Source organism: Schistosoma haematobium, chromosome 1 (assembly GCF_000699445.3).
Source record: "Schistosoma haematobium chromosome 1, whole genome shotgun sequence".
In the NCBI taxonomy this organism is placed as follows: domain Eukaryota; kingdom Metazoa; phylum Platyhelminthes; class Trematoda; order Strigeidida; family Schistosomatidae; genus Schistosoma; species Schistosoma haematobium.
The window spans coordinates 88,440,942-88,457,845 of NC_067196.1; the positions used below are offsets into that span (position 1 = coordinate 88,440,942).

The following is a 16,904-nucleotide window of genomic DNA, read 5'->3' on the forward strand; positions in this document are numbered from 1 at the left end:
CTCCTTATCACTAATCCAGGCAGTGACACAAGTCAATCCTGAAGTAGCATTTTACAAGTGGAGGGAGAGAACCGCATACTAAGCATGCTTGCACTGTTACTTAAGATGATGAGAAGAGTCCGTATTTTGTCAGCGTATCCAACAAACAGAACTACATCATCTGCGTATTCTAAATCAACAAGTGAATCTTTTGGTAGACAGCTGACTTATGGAAAGTCAGACGATGAAAGGGTTATTTCTAAGCGAATGCCTATGGAAGGGTTAAATGAAAATGGAAAAGGCGGACGACCCTGACGAAAAACACTTGAAGTAACCAATTCAGACGACAATTCATCATAAGCCCTGACTTGACCAGAAGTACTCGAATAGAGCCTGTACAAGTCTAGTGTACTTCTCCCGTACGCCTTCCAATGACAGACACTGCCACAGAACCTCACGATTGACGGAGTCGAACTCTGGAATGCAATTACATTCGAACGTCGGAAAGCATGTCTACATTCCAGAATGTTCCAAAGAGTGAATATTCGGTCCATATATCCACATTCCAAGTCTGAAACCAGCTCGGTTTTCTTGGGTTTGCTCTTCATGAGCTGTAATTAGACGTCGAAGTATTATTGAGGCTAATATTATAGGAACTGTATCAGTTTGCCATTAAGGTCGATTGGAGATAGTGGGTAACTAAAGTGTCAATGGGGTCCAGATGAACTCTCTTAAAGTATTCTGCTCATTGGTTCAATCTCTCGGATTGAGAGTGAATAGCAGTCCTGTATTTTCCTTAGACAGTTACACTAACAGCCGGATCTTTAATACCCATTTCCTTGACAATCTGAACAGATGTGCCTTTTACCTACCGCTACTGCCTTTTCCATCTCTTCTGCTGTAACTAACCACCACTGCTCATCATCACTAGTTAAGCTCTTTATCAGCCTGTGTTTAGGCTGCCTATGCTCCTCGTGTCCGGAACCAGATGGCATGAATTTCCGAGCATCTATCAGTTCTGTAGACGCCACTGAAATCCACTTATTTTTCCTAACTTTTTGGTTAAAGTTAGCAGTAAATATCACTACTGTTTCCATAGTTTTTCGGATATCATGCCAAGCTATTTCGGGGTGGGTATCCTTTTCCCGGTTAACTAGCTCCTTTAGTTGTAGTAGTAGAGAAAAATTTGATGTGATATCAAAAGAATAGGGATTCGTCATGCTTCGTTTATTTTTACTCTACTCTCCTTTTCAAATTTACACTTCACTCTCCAATCATCGGAACACTTATTACGTAATTTCATCATTTTAATAAATCTTATTTCAGCGTCAACTTTTCCAAAACACTGACCTTTTTCCTACTATTAACATTGATTCGAGCCTTTATTATTCTTATCGCAATTAGTAGGTCAGTGATCATAATATAAGTTTGTACTTTTTACTTATTATGTTTATTTATGTAATCTATTCCACTGTTATCAGTGACTCATAAACTGGCTTTATTGGTCTAATAATTGAATATATGGATATAAATATTACAGTATATTAGAGTGAAGCCTGATGAGGATCTAACTAAGAAAAACGACATTGTTCACTTATAGATGTTGTTCTAATTTACAATAAGGGATATATATTATGTCAAAGTATCCACAATGATTACCGCTTAACGTTGTATTTTGATTGGGCATACTAACGTGTGTGCACTTAGTTCAAACCATTAATGTATTTTCACAGATTGAACTCATGAGTCAGTTGAAGCTAGACCACCTTTGAAAACCTGGAAGCACTGGACGGCCGTTTCGTCCTAGTATGGGACTCCTCAGCAGTGCGCATCCACGACCCCGCACCACCCGGGGCTCGAACCCAGGACCTACTGGCTTCGCGCGCGAGCACTTAACCATTAGACCACTGAGCCGGCATCCAACGGTGTTAATGTCTAACTTCAACCAATCCACGAAGTTGCGCTACCGTACACCATTGTCTTCAGTGAGTTCCTATCTCACAACAGACCTGGTTGAACTCCACTGGTAACGACTTCTCACTAGAACTCCAGAAGTGTCTCCTGAAGTCAGTCACTAGTGAGCAGGTGATTATTATTATCAGAATGTGTTTTGTGGAGATTTTTAGAAATTTTCAGATTGAACTCATGAGTCAGTTGACACGAAAAAGGATTACATGCAATGAATGTTTAAATATTGTTGAGAAATAATATCATCAAGAATAGCACTGAAATACAAAAGTATAGGAAGTGTATTTGTGTTTATCATCTAGGTAACTTATTATCCTGTTTTTAGACTGCGTGTTCACAATGATTATACACACTAATCAGTGGTTACTAAGTAAAACTTTCGGCATTGTCCACCAACATACTTGGAATTTATTAGTAACTATGTAACTTTATACTTTTTCTGCTCCCAGTCATCAGGACTGTATTGGCCAGCGTCTATTGGCATATGGACTCATCAAATGAATGCCTCAATTTTGCCAGCATTTACAAGTTGATTATCGTTCGGATGGTAGTTATTAATGGAGTTTGAGAACCACATTAAGTCCAGTCTCTAACTCACCGGTTGGATGTATCTGTATTTCAGTACCGATGTTCAATGAGCTATTCAGTCATAACAGCTATCTAGAGGGTAATGTACTGTTAATCCAATGAATGAATACTAGGTTAGACTTTCAGTAAGAACCTAAAAACTCAGATAACTCCAGCTAACGAATCCTAGAATAAGATGAAATGCGTGTTTTTGATCCCAAAGCTAGCAGTTATTTGAAATAAAAAAAATTTGGAAAACAAAATCCTAGAAGTAAAACTGAAAAAAAAACTTTTTCTAGGTAGAATTCAATTTTATTTTGTTCTAACATCGAGTATATCAAAGCCATGTAATGTAAGTATTAACAATAAACATTATACTATGGTCTGTATTATTTTGTAACTGACCTTTCTTCCTGATGACCTTTTGGCAAACAAAAATTTTTTCACATTTAATATCAGTGTAGGTAGTTTATGTTAATAAACCGATTGTGTTCTTTAGTTAATTAATTTAATTAGTTACTCCGTGATGATCAGTCTGATCTATTCTCATTCCACAATTTATGATTCATTCTCTTTCATGTTTAAATCCTTTGTTTAAAATCAATTGCATTTGCAAAGTACATGCACGTCTTGACATGTATGACATGAATGTCTTTAATTTCACACTGTATGGGAAAGAATAAATTCTTCCCATCTAAAATATATGTGAATTTTCACAATTTTCATTTACGGTTACTCATTAAAATTGAAAATAACTTTCGTCTTTGGGTTTCTATCATCCTTGATTGTAACAGAACCTATCATCCAGGTGTTAATTACGCCTAAACTACAAAGAATTGTATTCGATTGTCAATTATAAAGAAATTGGCCAGTAAGTTAGTTTGTTTGAGTCCAGTTTATAGAACAAAATAACAAATTCAAGGAAATGTTAAACTTCACACAGATAGATCACCGACAATTGGGATGAAAGGTATTACAATAAACATAAAGACTATACAGGAAAAAATAACTTAAACTTTTATCTCCAGAGACTGTTAATATGTATATCCACTTGAATAAGGCTGTATATTGGTACAATTTTATTTATATTGTTTGGATGATGCTTCACTTAGTCAACTAATTTCCTGGAACTCATTATGCTCAGTGTAATCAATATAAACTTTTGTGAATTGGATGATGTGACCGTTTTTACATTGAATCCTGTTAAAAGTAACTGGTCGGTCGATTTATTTATTTGAACACATAAATAGTGGTATAAAGGGGCACCGAATACATATGCGCAACACAAGTCACTTGATTTATATGTGGGATGTGACACTACCCGGGTGCCCAGACCGAAGCAAGTGGTTTTGTAAGGAGACGACACCCGGAGCCTTCGACCTAAAGGTCTGAACCACAAGGCAGTGGAGTAACGTTAGGAGATGCAGTCCCATGATCCCCTAGGTGGATCCTCCATATCCATTAACCCGGTTAAAGCGCTAGGCATTCTCTTTTTATCCCCCCGATTTCGTAAACACCCCCGCCTCGAGAAGGCAATGAGTAGGACTGCCCTGGTAGTGGCTGTATACGTGTGGCTATGTGAGAGGATTTCGAGAGGAAGAGAGGACTCTCCCTACGCCCGGCCGTCCCAGGGCATTTGGAGCTAAATAATTCAAACACATTATCTGTAAATATGATGATAATGATGTGGAAACGTACACCACTAGTTCTACTAAGAACCATCAGGGTCCTATGTAGTACAGTATAAAAATTTTGGGAGTTTTATTCTCTGAGCTGGATGGTTTGGTCGAGAACAAAACTCCACCAAAATCATCCACCTGAGCTACAAATCTTCTCCACCATCTCAGTATAAAAATTTTCAGAGTTCAGCAAAAATACATAGCTTTTAATTAAAATAAGCTTATTATAGGTTTCGCTAGCATCGTCAGAGGTACTCGAATTCAGGACGATATATTTGACCTGATATTATCAGCAACAACCTATTGTAGGGGAGAACCAACTTCCGACTGAAAAGGAAGTGGATAAGATATAAATTACAGAAATCACCAAACTGCATCATAAAGCAAGTGCTAACTTGGGATCCTAAAGAGAAATGGAAAAGAAGTCCAAAGAACACACTGCTCCGAGAATTGGAAGCAGAGATCAAAAGGACGAATAGCAACTGGAAACAAGAGGAAACGATTGTCCAGGACAGAGTTTGATGGAGAATGCTGTCGGGTCACCTATGCTCCTCCAGGAAACTTAACAGGTATAAGTAATTAAGTAACTTCTCCGGCTGTGACATGGGTTTGAATCCCACTGGAAGCACCAGTCTTTCAGGTACTCATTGTTAAAAAGAGATACGGCTACCTGTCGACTGCATCCAACTAAGAAACACTGTACTCAAAGAATCCTATTACATTAGACACAGCATATGAGCATTGGTATCGAAAGTGTATTTCTTGATAATAAATCTCCGCTAAGAGTCTAAAAAGGTCAACTAGCTAAAATCAGCACAAATATTTACATAAACTTACCAAACACTGTTGTTTTCCAGTACATAGATTTTCTAACTTTTCATAAGTAATTAGAGCACATTCTACATTCTCATTTTGTTCATCGTCGTAATTAGCACTTTCACGATCCTCCTTATCATCCTTGTCACTAACCTTGATAGATATTGCCAGTTCTCGAAGTAATTCTACTTGATTTTGAATAGTATTAATGTAAGTCAACGCATGATCAATTGTCTGATGATATCTGTCCATAGTCGGTATGTAGAAAACAGATAATTGTTGATAAATTTGTGTAAAATAACTAAGTAATTGTGTTAGATGTTGATTAACTTCATAGAATTTTACAATTTGATCACTGATTCCAATATTATTTTCATTATTAGTAATATTAGTAGTATCAGTAGTATTAGTAATAGTATCTGTAAATAAATTAATTCGATCTTCATTCATAATGATTGGTTCAATATATTTATGCAACCAGTCAATTTCACCTTGAATAATATTGATATGATCCTGTTATTAGGAAAAAAAGAATGAAAACTGAAGTAATGTAAAGATGTGAAATGAATTACCAAAAATATATAATTAGAATAGTTATATGCTAATCTATTTCTTTCTGCAATAATTAAACGTCTATCGTACAAGCAATCCAATAATACAGTTGTGGAAATCTAGTAGCTACCACCTTCGTAACTGTTGGTATTTATCAAATACTCCAGGTGTATCTGTAAGTTTAAATAAATCTGCACATTCAGAAACACGTTTTTCAGAGCCTTGCAAGAAGGCGTTACCTCAAGCTGGTAAGGCCATAACATAACTAAGATATCACCTCTGTTTCTGATATGAAGTGATAAAAATACATTATTTAAGTAAACATTTCTTGGATCGATTAAGCATAAACTTCGTTCAGTATGATATATATATTCTCTGAATCAATTCAGGTGAACTATATTGTACGTGTGCTTCTACAGTAACTCTATGTATCTAGTATTCTTGTGTGCGAAAACTAGCATAGAAATTATTCTAGTGTCTTTCGTCCCCATACTTTGCAGTGATTCCCGATTGTCAAGTAAAAGCAGTAAGACTAAACGGAGTCGACACATATATTAAGAGATTATGCAGATACAAAAAATTTCAAACAAAATCTTATGGTATGTTAAAACATAGCGAACAAAATTTTATCATTAACGTCATCTCGTTATCAACGTCTTCCAGTAGAGTCCGAATCCCCAAAACAGGTAGAAGGTTTGAACCCCATTCTATCTTCATCACTTCAGCTGGGTGGCTAGTATAACTTATCTTTAACACAAAGACTGTGGCTCAAATCAGAGTACAAAGAGGAAAATTAATTTAACATAATAATTAACAAGATAGTTGATGAAAATTTTCCGGTATATTTGATTTAAAAAATTAATTGATAAAATGAAATGATAACTACTTCTAATAAACATATACTTACTGAAATGATATTTACGTGACAATGAAGAGAATTCGAGTTGGGTAAATTACCATTTGGAAATAAAAGTTCAAATGATTGTAAAGTCGGCAGACAATGAAAAGTTGATGTTAAGTTTCTAGTTATTTGTTCATATGATCTAGTGATCTTGAAAGTGGAATCAAAAGATGAAATAATATGTACAATTACAAAATGTGCATTTTAATAAAAACAAATGACAGGTCGATCAATTAGAAATGAATAGATCATATAAATATTGCATTAGTTGAAGTCAGAATTCTTTGAGATAGCTGACAGTGAAACAAACAAACCATCAAACCGAACTATGAAAAAACACACCAGAATAAATGAATAGAAGGGAGTTTCAGTAAGAGTGAGTTGCCGTTGGAACTCAACTATGTAAGCTAGGAATGAGGCAGGCACTATCCATGAGAGTATAATCATGGTCGAGCTGAAGCGTAAATTAAATGAAATTGAAAATTTGACCCACTTGATACTACCTTAGTGATCTAGAGGGACATAGTTCTACCTTAGAGAAGGTCCCTGAGTGTGTATGGTTCGAGAACTTCATACGAGATCAGAACCGCTATTTAGTGCTGCCTGGTTCCTATTTATTGTCTAGCTCGGGTCAGTCTGTGGTGCAAACTATCTTTAAAAAAAGTGAATGTTGGTAACCGGAGATAAATAAACACTAGAAAATAAATTTAATAATAGAAGTTAAGGAGTAATTTAGTTTGTACGACAAGTTTAGGATACAATTAATATCCTCTAACTTGAAAACGAAACTTCTAGAAACAGTTAATAACGTAGTTCACTGGTAGTGTGAATGGCCTAAAAGTCCGGACAGTCATCATTAATATAGGGCTTATAAAGATCTGAATCAGTCCATTCTTTCACACTATTGTCCATGTATTGGGAAGGCAATAGCAATATGAAAAGCAAGTCAGTCCAAATAATAATATTAACAGTAGCAGGAAACTTAGCGTAGATAATATAGTTCAAAAGATATCACAGAGAAATAAAACGCAAGGGATAATAGTAGACTCAAGAGTGAGCAGACAATAAAAATGAATCCATCTTTTGTCGTCTGTTTACCACATCTATTGGAAAATAACCAAAGTCCTATAGGAGATTTGTTTATTCAGGTCAGCGTTTTTTAGCAAGGATGCTGACCCCATGCCCAACCCTCCTCCTTTGCTCGGGCTTGAGATCGGTAGTAGCCCTAGTAGGGTTATAGATGTAGTGGAAACAACTGGAAAGGATTGTCCAGGACAGAGTTCGATGGAGAATGTTGGTAGGAGGTCTATGCTCATTCACGAGGGGTAACAGGCGTAAGTAGTAGTAAGTATAGGAGATTCGGAAAAACGACCAAGCATTTGTTTTCCATCTTTTCAAATCCTGGTAATTGTTAAGTTTCTAATTAAAATCATTTTAAAATAACCCGAAATCATCAATCAATATATCGCTTAACTTTCTACCTAATTGTACAGTTATTTTAAAAGAACGGAAATATAATTTGAGCAATAAATATTTACAATTACTCAATCAATTATCTGTCCCAAATTTTTATGCTGCACTAAGGTCATTAATTACGGTTAGTTATCATAAGAACACGCCCCAAACTGTACATTATAAGTTATAATCGTTTAATTAATTGGAATTAAATTTGATAAATATTTTGACGTTTGAACACCACCCGTGTTTGTTCGACTGTTCAGTTTTTCTAAAGTCGAAATTCATCATCATGTTTGCCACTTTGATCTAAGTACTCATGATCCAGCTCAGAAAACAAAACTCCATCAAAGTCATCCACCTGAGCTACAAATCTTCTCCACCATCTCAAAGTATCATTCCACTGTGCTTAAAGTTGTTGTTAACCTTAGAGGTTGATGACAGACATTATTAATGGGTCAGTCATTCAATTAATCATAAATATGCGTTCACACCAGTGTCCATACCACATTAGACCCATAAGATAAAATTTATAAAATGAATATCAAAGAAATTGAAATAGTTTTGATAGTGAGAAAGACTAAATATTGAGATTATGTTTCGAGAAGACAAAATGAGAAGATATGTATGAGGGAATACCAGAGCTTAAAATCTACAGTAAGATATAGAGTGAATCTATTTTACTGTTAATCATTCTGAGCTATGTCACACAACCCCAACTACTGATCGCAGTTTTAACGCGTAACCCAAATAAGTAGTCTGAATCTACCAACATAGCCCAGATCAACAAATAATGACTTCATAGACTGATATAACTCGAAAATTTTGACCTAATTTGAGTCATGTCTTATCAGTGACGTTATTTTTTTAAATATTATTTACAATTGGTACTGCGAACTTGAAATAATTGCGTATGATAGACAGCTGAATATAGGACATAGTACCCTCACCTAAACATTAGTTTATTCGAGCTTGAATTTATTAAGCTCTTTAATTAAAATATTCAATAGATAGTGCCATTTGTGTCAGTAATAATTTGGTTATATCGTTACACTATTATCGCCATGCTTCTATGATCATGTATACTTGGTCACGTGTTACAGTCTACGAACATATTCCTCTTACTAGCAAAAATTGTTAGTTACATAAATTGTTCGGTGATTCATTCGCTTGCTTATATGGATGTGCTTCTTAAATCCCATTCATTCGCTCGTTGACATTTACACCTCTATTCGTATTCGCTTAGTGATCTGCGCTGTACAGTAATAAACTGTAGTCAGAGCTTCGTATTATCTTCTGAAACGTACACATGATTGAGAAGTTATCTGATAATGATCATCAGGATGAGTGATATATGAAGCATAGGAATTATTTCGAGGAGATTCCACTATCAAACACAGAATTTTACAAACTTATACTTCCATTACAAACAGGCTTTAACTACCATAAGTAGCCAATTAAAATGTCGTTGCTTAGATGATTTGGCTCCTTGAACACAATCAATTTGTATATAAAGTTAATATTTAAGCTTAAATATTTATTAGCTTTAATCAATCGACAAAATAATTTACTCAAAGTTGAGACAGAAAAAATTAAACATAATACACATGAGTATTAAGAGCATAGTATCAAACTAAATTGAATATTACCACTAAGTTGTTAGAAAAACATTTCATATTGAGAACTAAAATGTTACTTAGCACAATATCTATATATGGTCAGCAAAATTTAGTCTACTATGTTGTTCACCATTTGATAAAAAGTTCATAATTACTAGGATTGTGCTTTGTAATTGTATTAAGACTTATGATATTAATTTATTATCATGTTTTCATGTGCTGCGTGTATTGATCCTCTCATACGTAATAATACTAAGAATTTTAGGAAAGATACCAAGTTCCATGTACATTTGATGTGGATAGATAATCGCTTTGTTCTAATATTTTATGTTTTACGGGGACTGTCAGTTTAAAAAATAGAACCATCAATCAAAGTAAATGGACTGTGAACTCAGTGCTTATACAAAATCTATGTGTCAAGAGGAATTAGCTTAATCAGAATGTTAAATAAAGATAGGTAGGTCGTCTTCTGTACAAATATATACAGGTTCAAGTAAGCCTACTTTACATCTACATAACATTGGATAGATTAATCAACAAAAGAGGGGAAATAAAGTATCAGACAAGGAACTTCAAATTATAAAATCATGGAAATAAACATCAAATGAATGGGTGGAGATATTAGCGATAAAGGACAATGTTAAGCCGTTAACATAAACAACACATATTCATTCATGGATAATATTTTTACGAATTACACCAAGGCGATGTACCAAAGAAAACACTAGGCATGTGTTTTTTTCCTAGTACGCATCTAAGACCTCACCGAATATCGACCTAAGGAATGCTTAGGTCTTGCAACAAGCTCTTGATATTTAGACCCCTGAGTTGAAATCCAATGATTTACACTTCTGATTTTAATCGTTATGATCTAGCTTGTATTTGGAAGGTATATTTCAAAGGTAATTTTCATTATGAACTAATGTCATACAGAAAAAATCAAGGGAGCAGTATGTACTCGCTGTCCAGTACACGAGACATAACCCAAGACCAAGTTTTAGGATAAAACATATTGTCCAATTCGTCATTGGTTCTCGATAGATTCCCTAGCTCCCACAAGTTCGTTATTTAAAAATTACCTTTACGAATATGGATCATTATGATTATCAATGAAAAATAAACTCACTAATTCATGGAATTTTCTTGTCATTAACTCTTTAGTTATTCTGTCCCATAAATTAAGAATATTCACTGATAGGTATACATTATCTTCAGCATTGTATATAGATGTAATTATTCCTGGTGGTCTAACACCATCGCTCATTAATTTATCATAATTTTCCAACATCGGTAAAAGTTTATGGTGATAATATTGTGATAATTTGACAATAAGATTGTATAAAACAGTGATATCTTGTTCTAGATGGCCAGTATTATTATCATAATTATTATTCGCTTGTGGACCATTTGATTCTGACTGTATATTTAGATTTAAGTCACTCTCTTGTTGTTTCATCCAACTGAATTCTTCTTGAAGAGCAGTTGTTAAATTACTGTATTGTTCGTGAAAATTATTCAAATATATTATCTGGTTTCGTAAATTAATTTGCATGTCATTTAGTTCACTTTCAATACAATCAAGTTTGGCAATAGATTTGCAAGATAGTGAATCCGTTGCTGGTGTACACTTTAACCTTTGTAAATTCTCTTCAATATATGCGAATTCTTTTTGAATTTCTTGTAAATCGGTAATCTGTTTCTCTAGTTTATTGGCAATTGTTGACGGACCAGTATCATTTGATGAGTCATTATTGTCAGGATCGTCAAGTTTATGAGCAAGTGAAACTAAATTCTGACTGATAAAATCAAGTTCTTCATTTATATTTACTGCAGAATAGCTTGTTTGCTTCTCTAGGCGTTCAACCAACCTATCACAGCGTTTCATCAAGTCAACACGTAAACATTTCAATGTTGATAAACGTGTAGCAATATGACCCTGATAATTCTCTTCTGAGCACAAAATAAGGTTTAAAGAAAGTTAATCACTACTAGAGAAGGGACAACATATTGAATGCTACAAAGTTCAAATATTGCCACCCGTCCAATTGTCTATGTTAACAGACTTACCCAACAGAACAGCCACAACCACTTACAACTGGTGACTGACATAGTGATCATAATCTCATTGTTAAGATGTGGCAAGAAGGAAACCTTGGGTAAGTACTCTCTAGTGAACTATTTTGAATGTTTATAAATGAGTATCTATCAAACAGTTATATTTCTACATAGCCCTAATTGCAAGTTATCTTTTAACGGTTGGAGTTAAGTGCAACTGTATGTATTGAACATGTCTATTGCAGCACAGCTCGATACAGAAAAGACAAGTATAGTAGGTCATAACGATTTAAAGTTGTGTTGAACTGTAGTATCGTATTGTACTTACATAATAGTGAGTTCAGTATGAGACACAAAATGGTATCATCACTTATCAGCTTTCTGGTGTTCTGATTAGTGGTTACGAAACGTGAGGATTTGTAAAGTTTATTAATCACTTGATAAATGTAACAATTGAGTTACTGGGCTTACTGATAGTGTAGTAGAACAAAAACCACGAAAATGTATAAGGGGAGTATTTATCATTAAGAAAACATAACACGTACTTGAAGATTGTTTGTTAGCGTTTGTAAACCCTGATGTAACCGGCATGCACTGTAATACTAGAATCGAGTTGTCAGTCAAAATAAGAATTCATAGTTTCTTGCATTACATGAATTCTGATCGAACACATTTCATATGGTTGATTTCATCTTGTTATTTCATGCAACCAATTATTACTAATTCGAAATGTTAGTTTTTTGGACAATTAATTTAAACTGTCAACTGTACATACACTGGTAGGCATTTATTGAAATTAATATACCTGTTATATATATTTATGTGTGCTTTAATGTAATGGGGATTTTCTCGATACAAATCTAATATGTTGTACGGTACTGTTGGTGACAAAAAGAAGCTAGAACGAAGCCAATGTACATAAAAGTAAACTTTCAAATGTAAACGATAGATCACAGGTCAGCGTGAATATAGCACAATTTGATTATAAAAAATGTAATTATGATATTTCTTGATTCGATATGTTTATTGTTAAAGGTAAACTAGAACTTCAGTGATGAACAGAAAACGCCAAATTATCTTCGAATTGCTTTAATCCTTATCTTACTCAAAAGATATTCAATTCCATCTCACCCGATACTTTCATTCTATGATCTTGTATGTAATTTTTCAGTTATATCTCTAAGATTTTATCATAAAGTGCGATGGATATAAACAATTCTCTCCATTCATTTCACAATTTGGTAATTTATGTCGCCCGATGTACTGACATGAGGAGTAACAACTTAGATAGATATACAATTGTGTCCTACAATGCTAACGAGTGACGGCTTGACAACACAGTGCTCTCGATCATTGTTGTTGGTCTGGCACTGATTATCTTATCAACCAGTGATGTATAAAATGATTTGTATTATCTAACTTTGAAAATATTTTATCTTACATTTAGTTACAAAATTTTATTAATTTATATTGCTTTTAACCTAATTCAATTTAATTTAAACTACGAATTCCGTCTAATTTATTTCTGTATTGAATATGCATCCACAAATTTAGAATATGTACATGATTCACGGGTGAACTTCTCATTTCTCAGTACCCAGACCACTTCCTTAAATAAACTGAACCTCATTCATCAAATTTAAGTGGGCTTATTCACCTACATAAAATACAAGCACTAATCATGTATTATGTAAATAATTTGCTAATTTTCTATCCAGTGTACTAGATCCTGTAAGTCAAATAAAACCATTAAAACATATTCTAACACAGATGTCGAAAATCCCATGATTACTAACGTTATATTGTACTTTATATAACTACAAAAAAAGAAATTTTTATCACTGTATGAACAAACTGGAAGTGTAGGTTTTCTATAATTACAACAGTACTTTAGTATCTGCATGATTCTTTTAATTGGAATTAACACTGAAGACTATATCTATGAACAAATCTTTTATTTATCTTCAGCTTTACGTGTTAAGTGAAGAGTAGAGGATTTAAAATCCGAATGAAATGAAAGAATTCAAGCATGAAGAAAGAATCATATTACTGATGGATGTTACAGGAGATTGAATTAATAAAGGATTAATTTTATAACAACAACAGGGTGTAGTATTTCACGGATATTCTACTAATCACATTCTGATTACATTTTCTTGACAAAAATAATCTAATGTAAGTAGTTTCAGATATGATACAAGGTAAGTATGTTTCAAAGTAAGGGCATTGAGCAGAATTCAATAGGAACATAATAAACTCACTATAATTTTCAAGTGCATGTTTCAAAATGTTTCCTGTCTGTCAGATCTAAAAGCATTATACCAGTGTTGACTAGGGTTGTTTTGTCAGGTTTATAGACTGGAGTGTCATAATTTGATTGCTGATACATCATTCTATTGTTTTTAATCACTTTAATATCAATTATTTGTTATTACTACCTCGAAGTTTTTAATTTATTCTTCACTCTTCTCATACTCGTCAAGCAGGCAATTATCTTTCACATTTAATTTTAGCTTATCATATTAACTCAAATTATCGATCGTTGAACGAATTTCTTTAACACAATATGATGTAATCGTTCTGCTCTGTTATTTATAAATTAACGATAAATACGATTGCAGAGCTTGAGTGAATGATAGTGTCGAAAAGAATCATCTAGTTCAACTTCATAAAATTATTCTCCTGAGCTACAAATCTTTATTACCGTCAACGAAAACTAAAACAAAAACTGTATATATCCTTCAATGAAACTATGCTTGTAAAATAAATACAAATCAAATTACCTGGACTTATTTCTAACGTAGGTTCTACTTTTCCAGTTAACTGTGATAGATCAGTATACTCATTATATAAAATAGTTATAGTACTAGGAGTTACATAATCATCACTCTCTGATAAACATCTGTCCATATTCCAACTTGATATTATGTAATCAATTTGTGAAGTATTTTTTTTAATCAAAAGTAATAATTGAAAAATATTGTCAATTTCTTTTATATATTCATCACTAAAGTGTTCAGTTGCTTCCATTTCTTCGAGTTCCACTGAAATACGACTTAATTTATTTTCCAATTGAGTAAGAGATGAATTAATGAAATTAAATTGTATAAATGATGACTTTTCATTATTCATTAAGTCATGATGATTATTACATTCCACCATGTGATTATCTCTTGAATCCATTTCGTCTATATTGTTACTATTATTATTAATGTGATTAATATTATTATTAGTATCATTTATATTGTATAGGGAACTTCTTATTGAATCCAATACATTGTAATCAGACTGAGATGAGTTACAACAATCAACATTATGGTGGAGTTCAGGTTCTTCTGATAGGATGGACAATTCCTCATTATTATTATCATTAATATTACTATTATTATTATTGTTATTATTATTATTAATAACATCGTCATATTCATCAGTTCTTGGTAAATTAGTTTTCATACAGACAACACTATTATCCGTATTGTCAGAATCATGATCAATTGGAATTTGTTTTATCTGCATAGAAGATACCTCTGATAAAATACCAAATGTTTCATGAGAATCAATAATAGATTGTGTATCCCATTTTATATGATCGATATTATCATCAGCATACAATGTTTGATAAGCCGAATCTTCATAATATTTATTATCGTCAATGTGTAGGAGATTTGAAATAGTTGAAACTGGTGAAAATTTATCATTCATTTGTGTAATATCATTTTCAGTGTTGTCACCATCTTCATTATCCTCATAAGCAACAACGGAAGTATCACCTTCATCTATTTGTGAGGTATTAGTAGTGATATTAGGATTCATATGGAAAGATGCCATAGATACAGACTTGTTTGTATGATCAAAAGAAATATCTAATTGTTCAAAATTTATTTGATCATCATTATGTGGTGTATTTAGTTGACCTTGCCAGATAATAAACATATCCCACTTTCTTGTATTGAGATCATTATCATCATTAATAGATGCACAAGTTTCATCAACCAAAGAGAGAGGAATCACATGATGTCTAAACCTGATGGGAAAATTAAAATAGGATTTTTTCCGAGTACGTTAATTTATATTTATTTGAAGGGGTTTTGTGGAGATTGTAGTAATTTCAATAGTTGACATCATGGGTCAGTTGGAGCTAGACCACTATGGAAAACCTGGAATCCCTCGAGGCGGGGTCATGGATGAGCACTGCTGAGGAGTCCCACAATAGGGTGAAATGGTCATCCAATGCTTCCAGGTTTTCCATCATGGTCTAGCTTCAATTAACTCATGATTTCAACTATTGAAACAAATTTAGTTATTAAAGTATGAACTCGAAAATATTAACACAAGACAACAGAGAGGGAGAATTTCAGTTTAAGTCAGCTGCTTTAGAGTCGATGGAGTGTAGTAGTGCACTCCTACGATCAGTTCCATACTGGTTCATATTCAGGACCTTTAAATTTCATGGTCAGCAAGCATTAGCTTTAAGACTAATAAGTTAGAATTCAGTCTCCAACATTTCTTACTTTATAGTCAATTATTGATACAGACTAATTTTCGTTTTTAATCTCCTTCTATTGTTACTAAAACTACTAAAACAAATGATGAGATCTCTAACTTCATTTTTCGACTCAATTTTAAACATAGTTCTTTCAAACAAACATTAGCATAACTTAAAATCATTCAAGATACTTTTAAGTAAAGTAAGAACTCTCTGTCTGGAAAGCGTTAAAGATCCTCTAACTGTTAATGGTAACGAAGATGGTTGTGAAAAATGGGAGACAAATAAATGTAAAAACCAATAACCTAACTCTTGGAAAGAAACCTATTTGCTACTCATCCTGTGTTCAAAATAAGGGATCCACAGAATGACCAAAGGGCAAAGGACTTGGAACTTCCTCAGAAAGTTTGGTTTGAGAGTACAATTGTAAAGGGTTCGGAAATTGGAATAAATGGATGTTTTCTCTACGTCAGATCCAATTTTATTTATAAAACAAATGCATATGAAAAAGTATTGATCAAGAATAATGCTTTTATCAAACCTTATGAATATATTCCCATGATTATATGCCAGGAACTCAATCTTCCTTTAAAAAAGGTCGACAGTTCTGGATCTTTGTCAAGATGACAATTATACATACAGGGTACCATGGTTACTTATGCCAAGCGATTTAAACTTAATCTCTCCAAACAAAAAATAGAGTGTATGTATCATCCATTTCGCTTTCAATAAACTACTTCCCATTATTTTAACTGTTGATTTGAGTTTCTCAGGATCCCTTGGTCCCTTCGCTTATTTACACAATTTTGTAGGGACCATTATTCAAG

General features: G+C 33.4%; 1 protein-coding gene across 1 annotated transcript in view; it reads right to left on the minus strand.

Annotated features, from left to right (window-relative positions):
* The window catches only part of MS3_00002394 (uncharacterized protein), a 108,995-nt gene that overhangs the window by 54,187 nt on the left and 37,904 nt on the right, over nt 1-16,904 (minus strand). The window contains exons 10-13 of the mRNA XM_051209966.1: nt 14,375-15,615; nt 10,663-11,486; nt 6,469-6,612; nt 5,031-5,522 (exon numbers count right to left, since the gene is read on the minus strand). Of these exons, the coding sequence (XP_051075449.1) occupies nt 5,031-5,522; nt 6,469-6,612; nt 10,663-11,486; nt 14,375-15,615 (2,701 nt within the window). The remainder of the gene's footprint in view (nt 1-5,030; nt 5,523-6,468; nt 6,613-10,662; nt 11,487-14,374; nt 15,616-16,904) is intronic.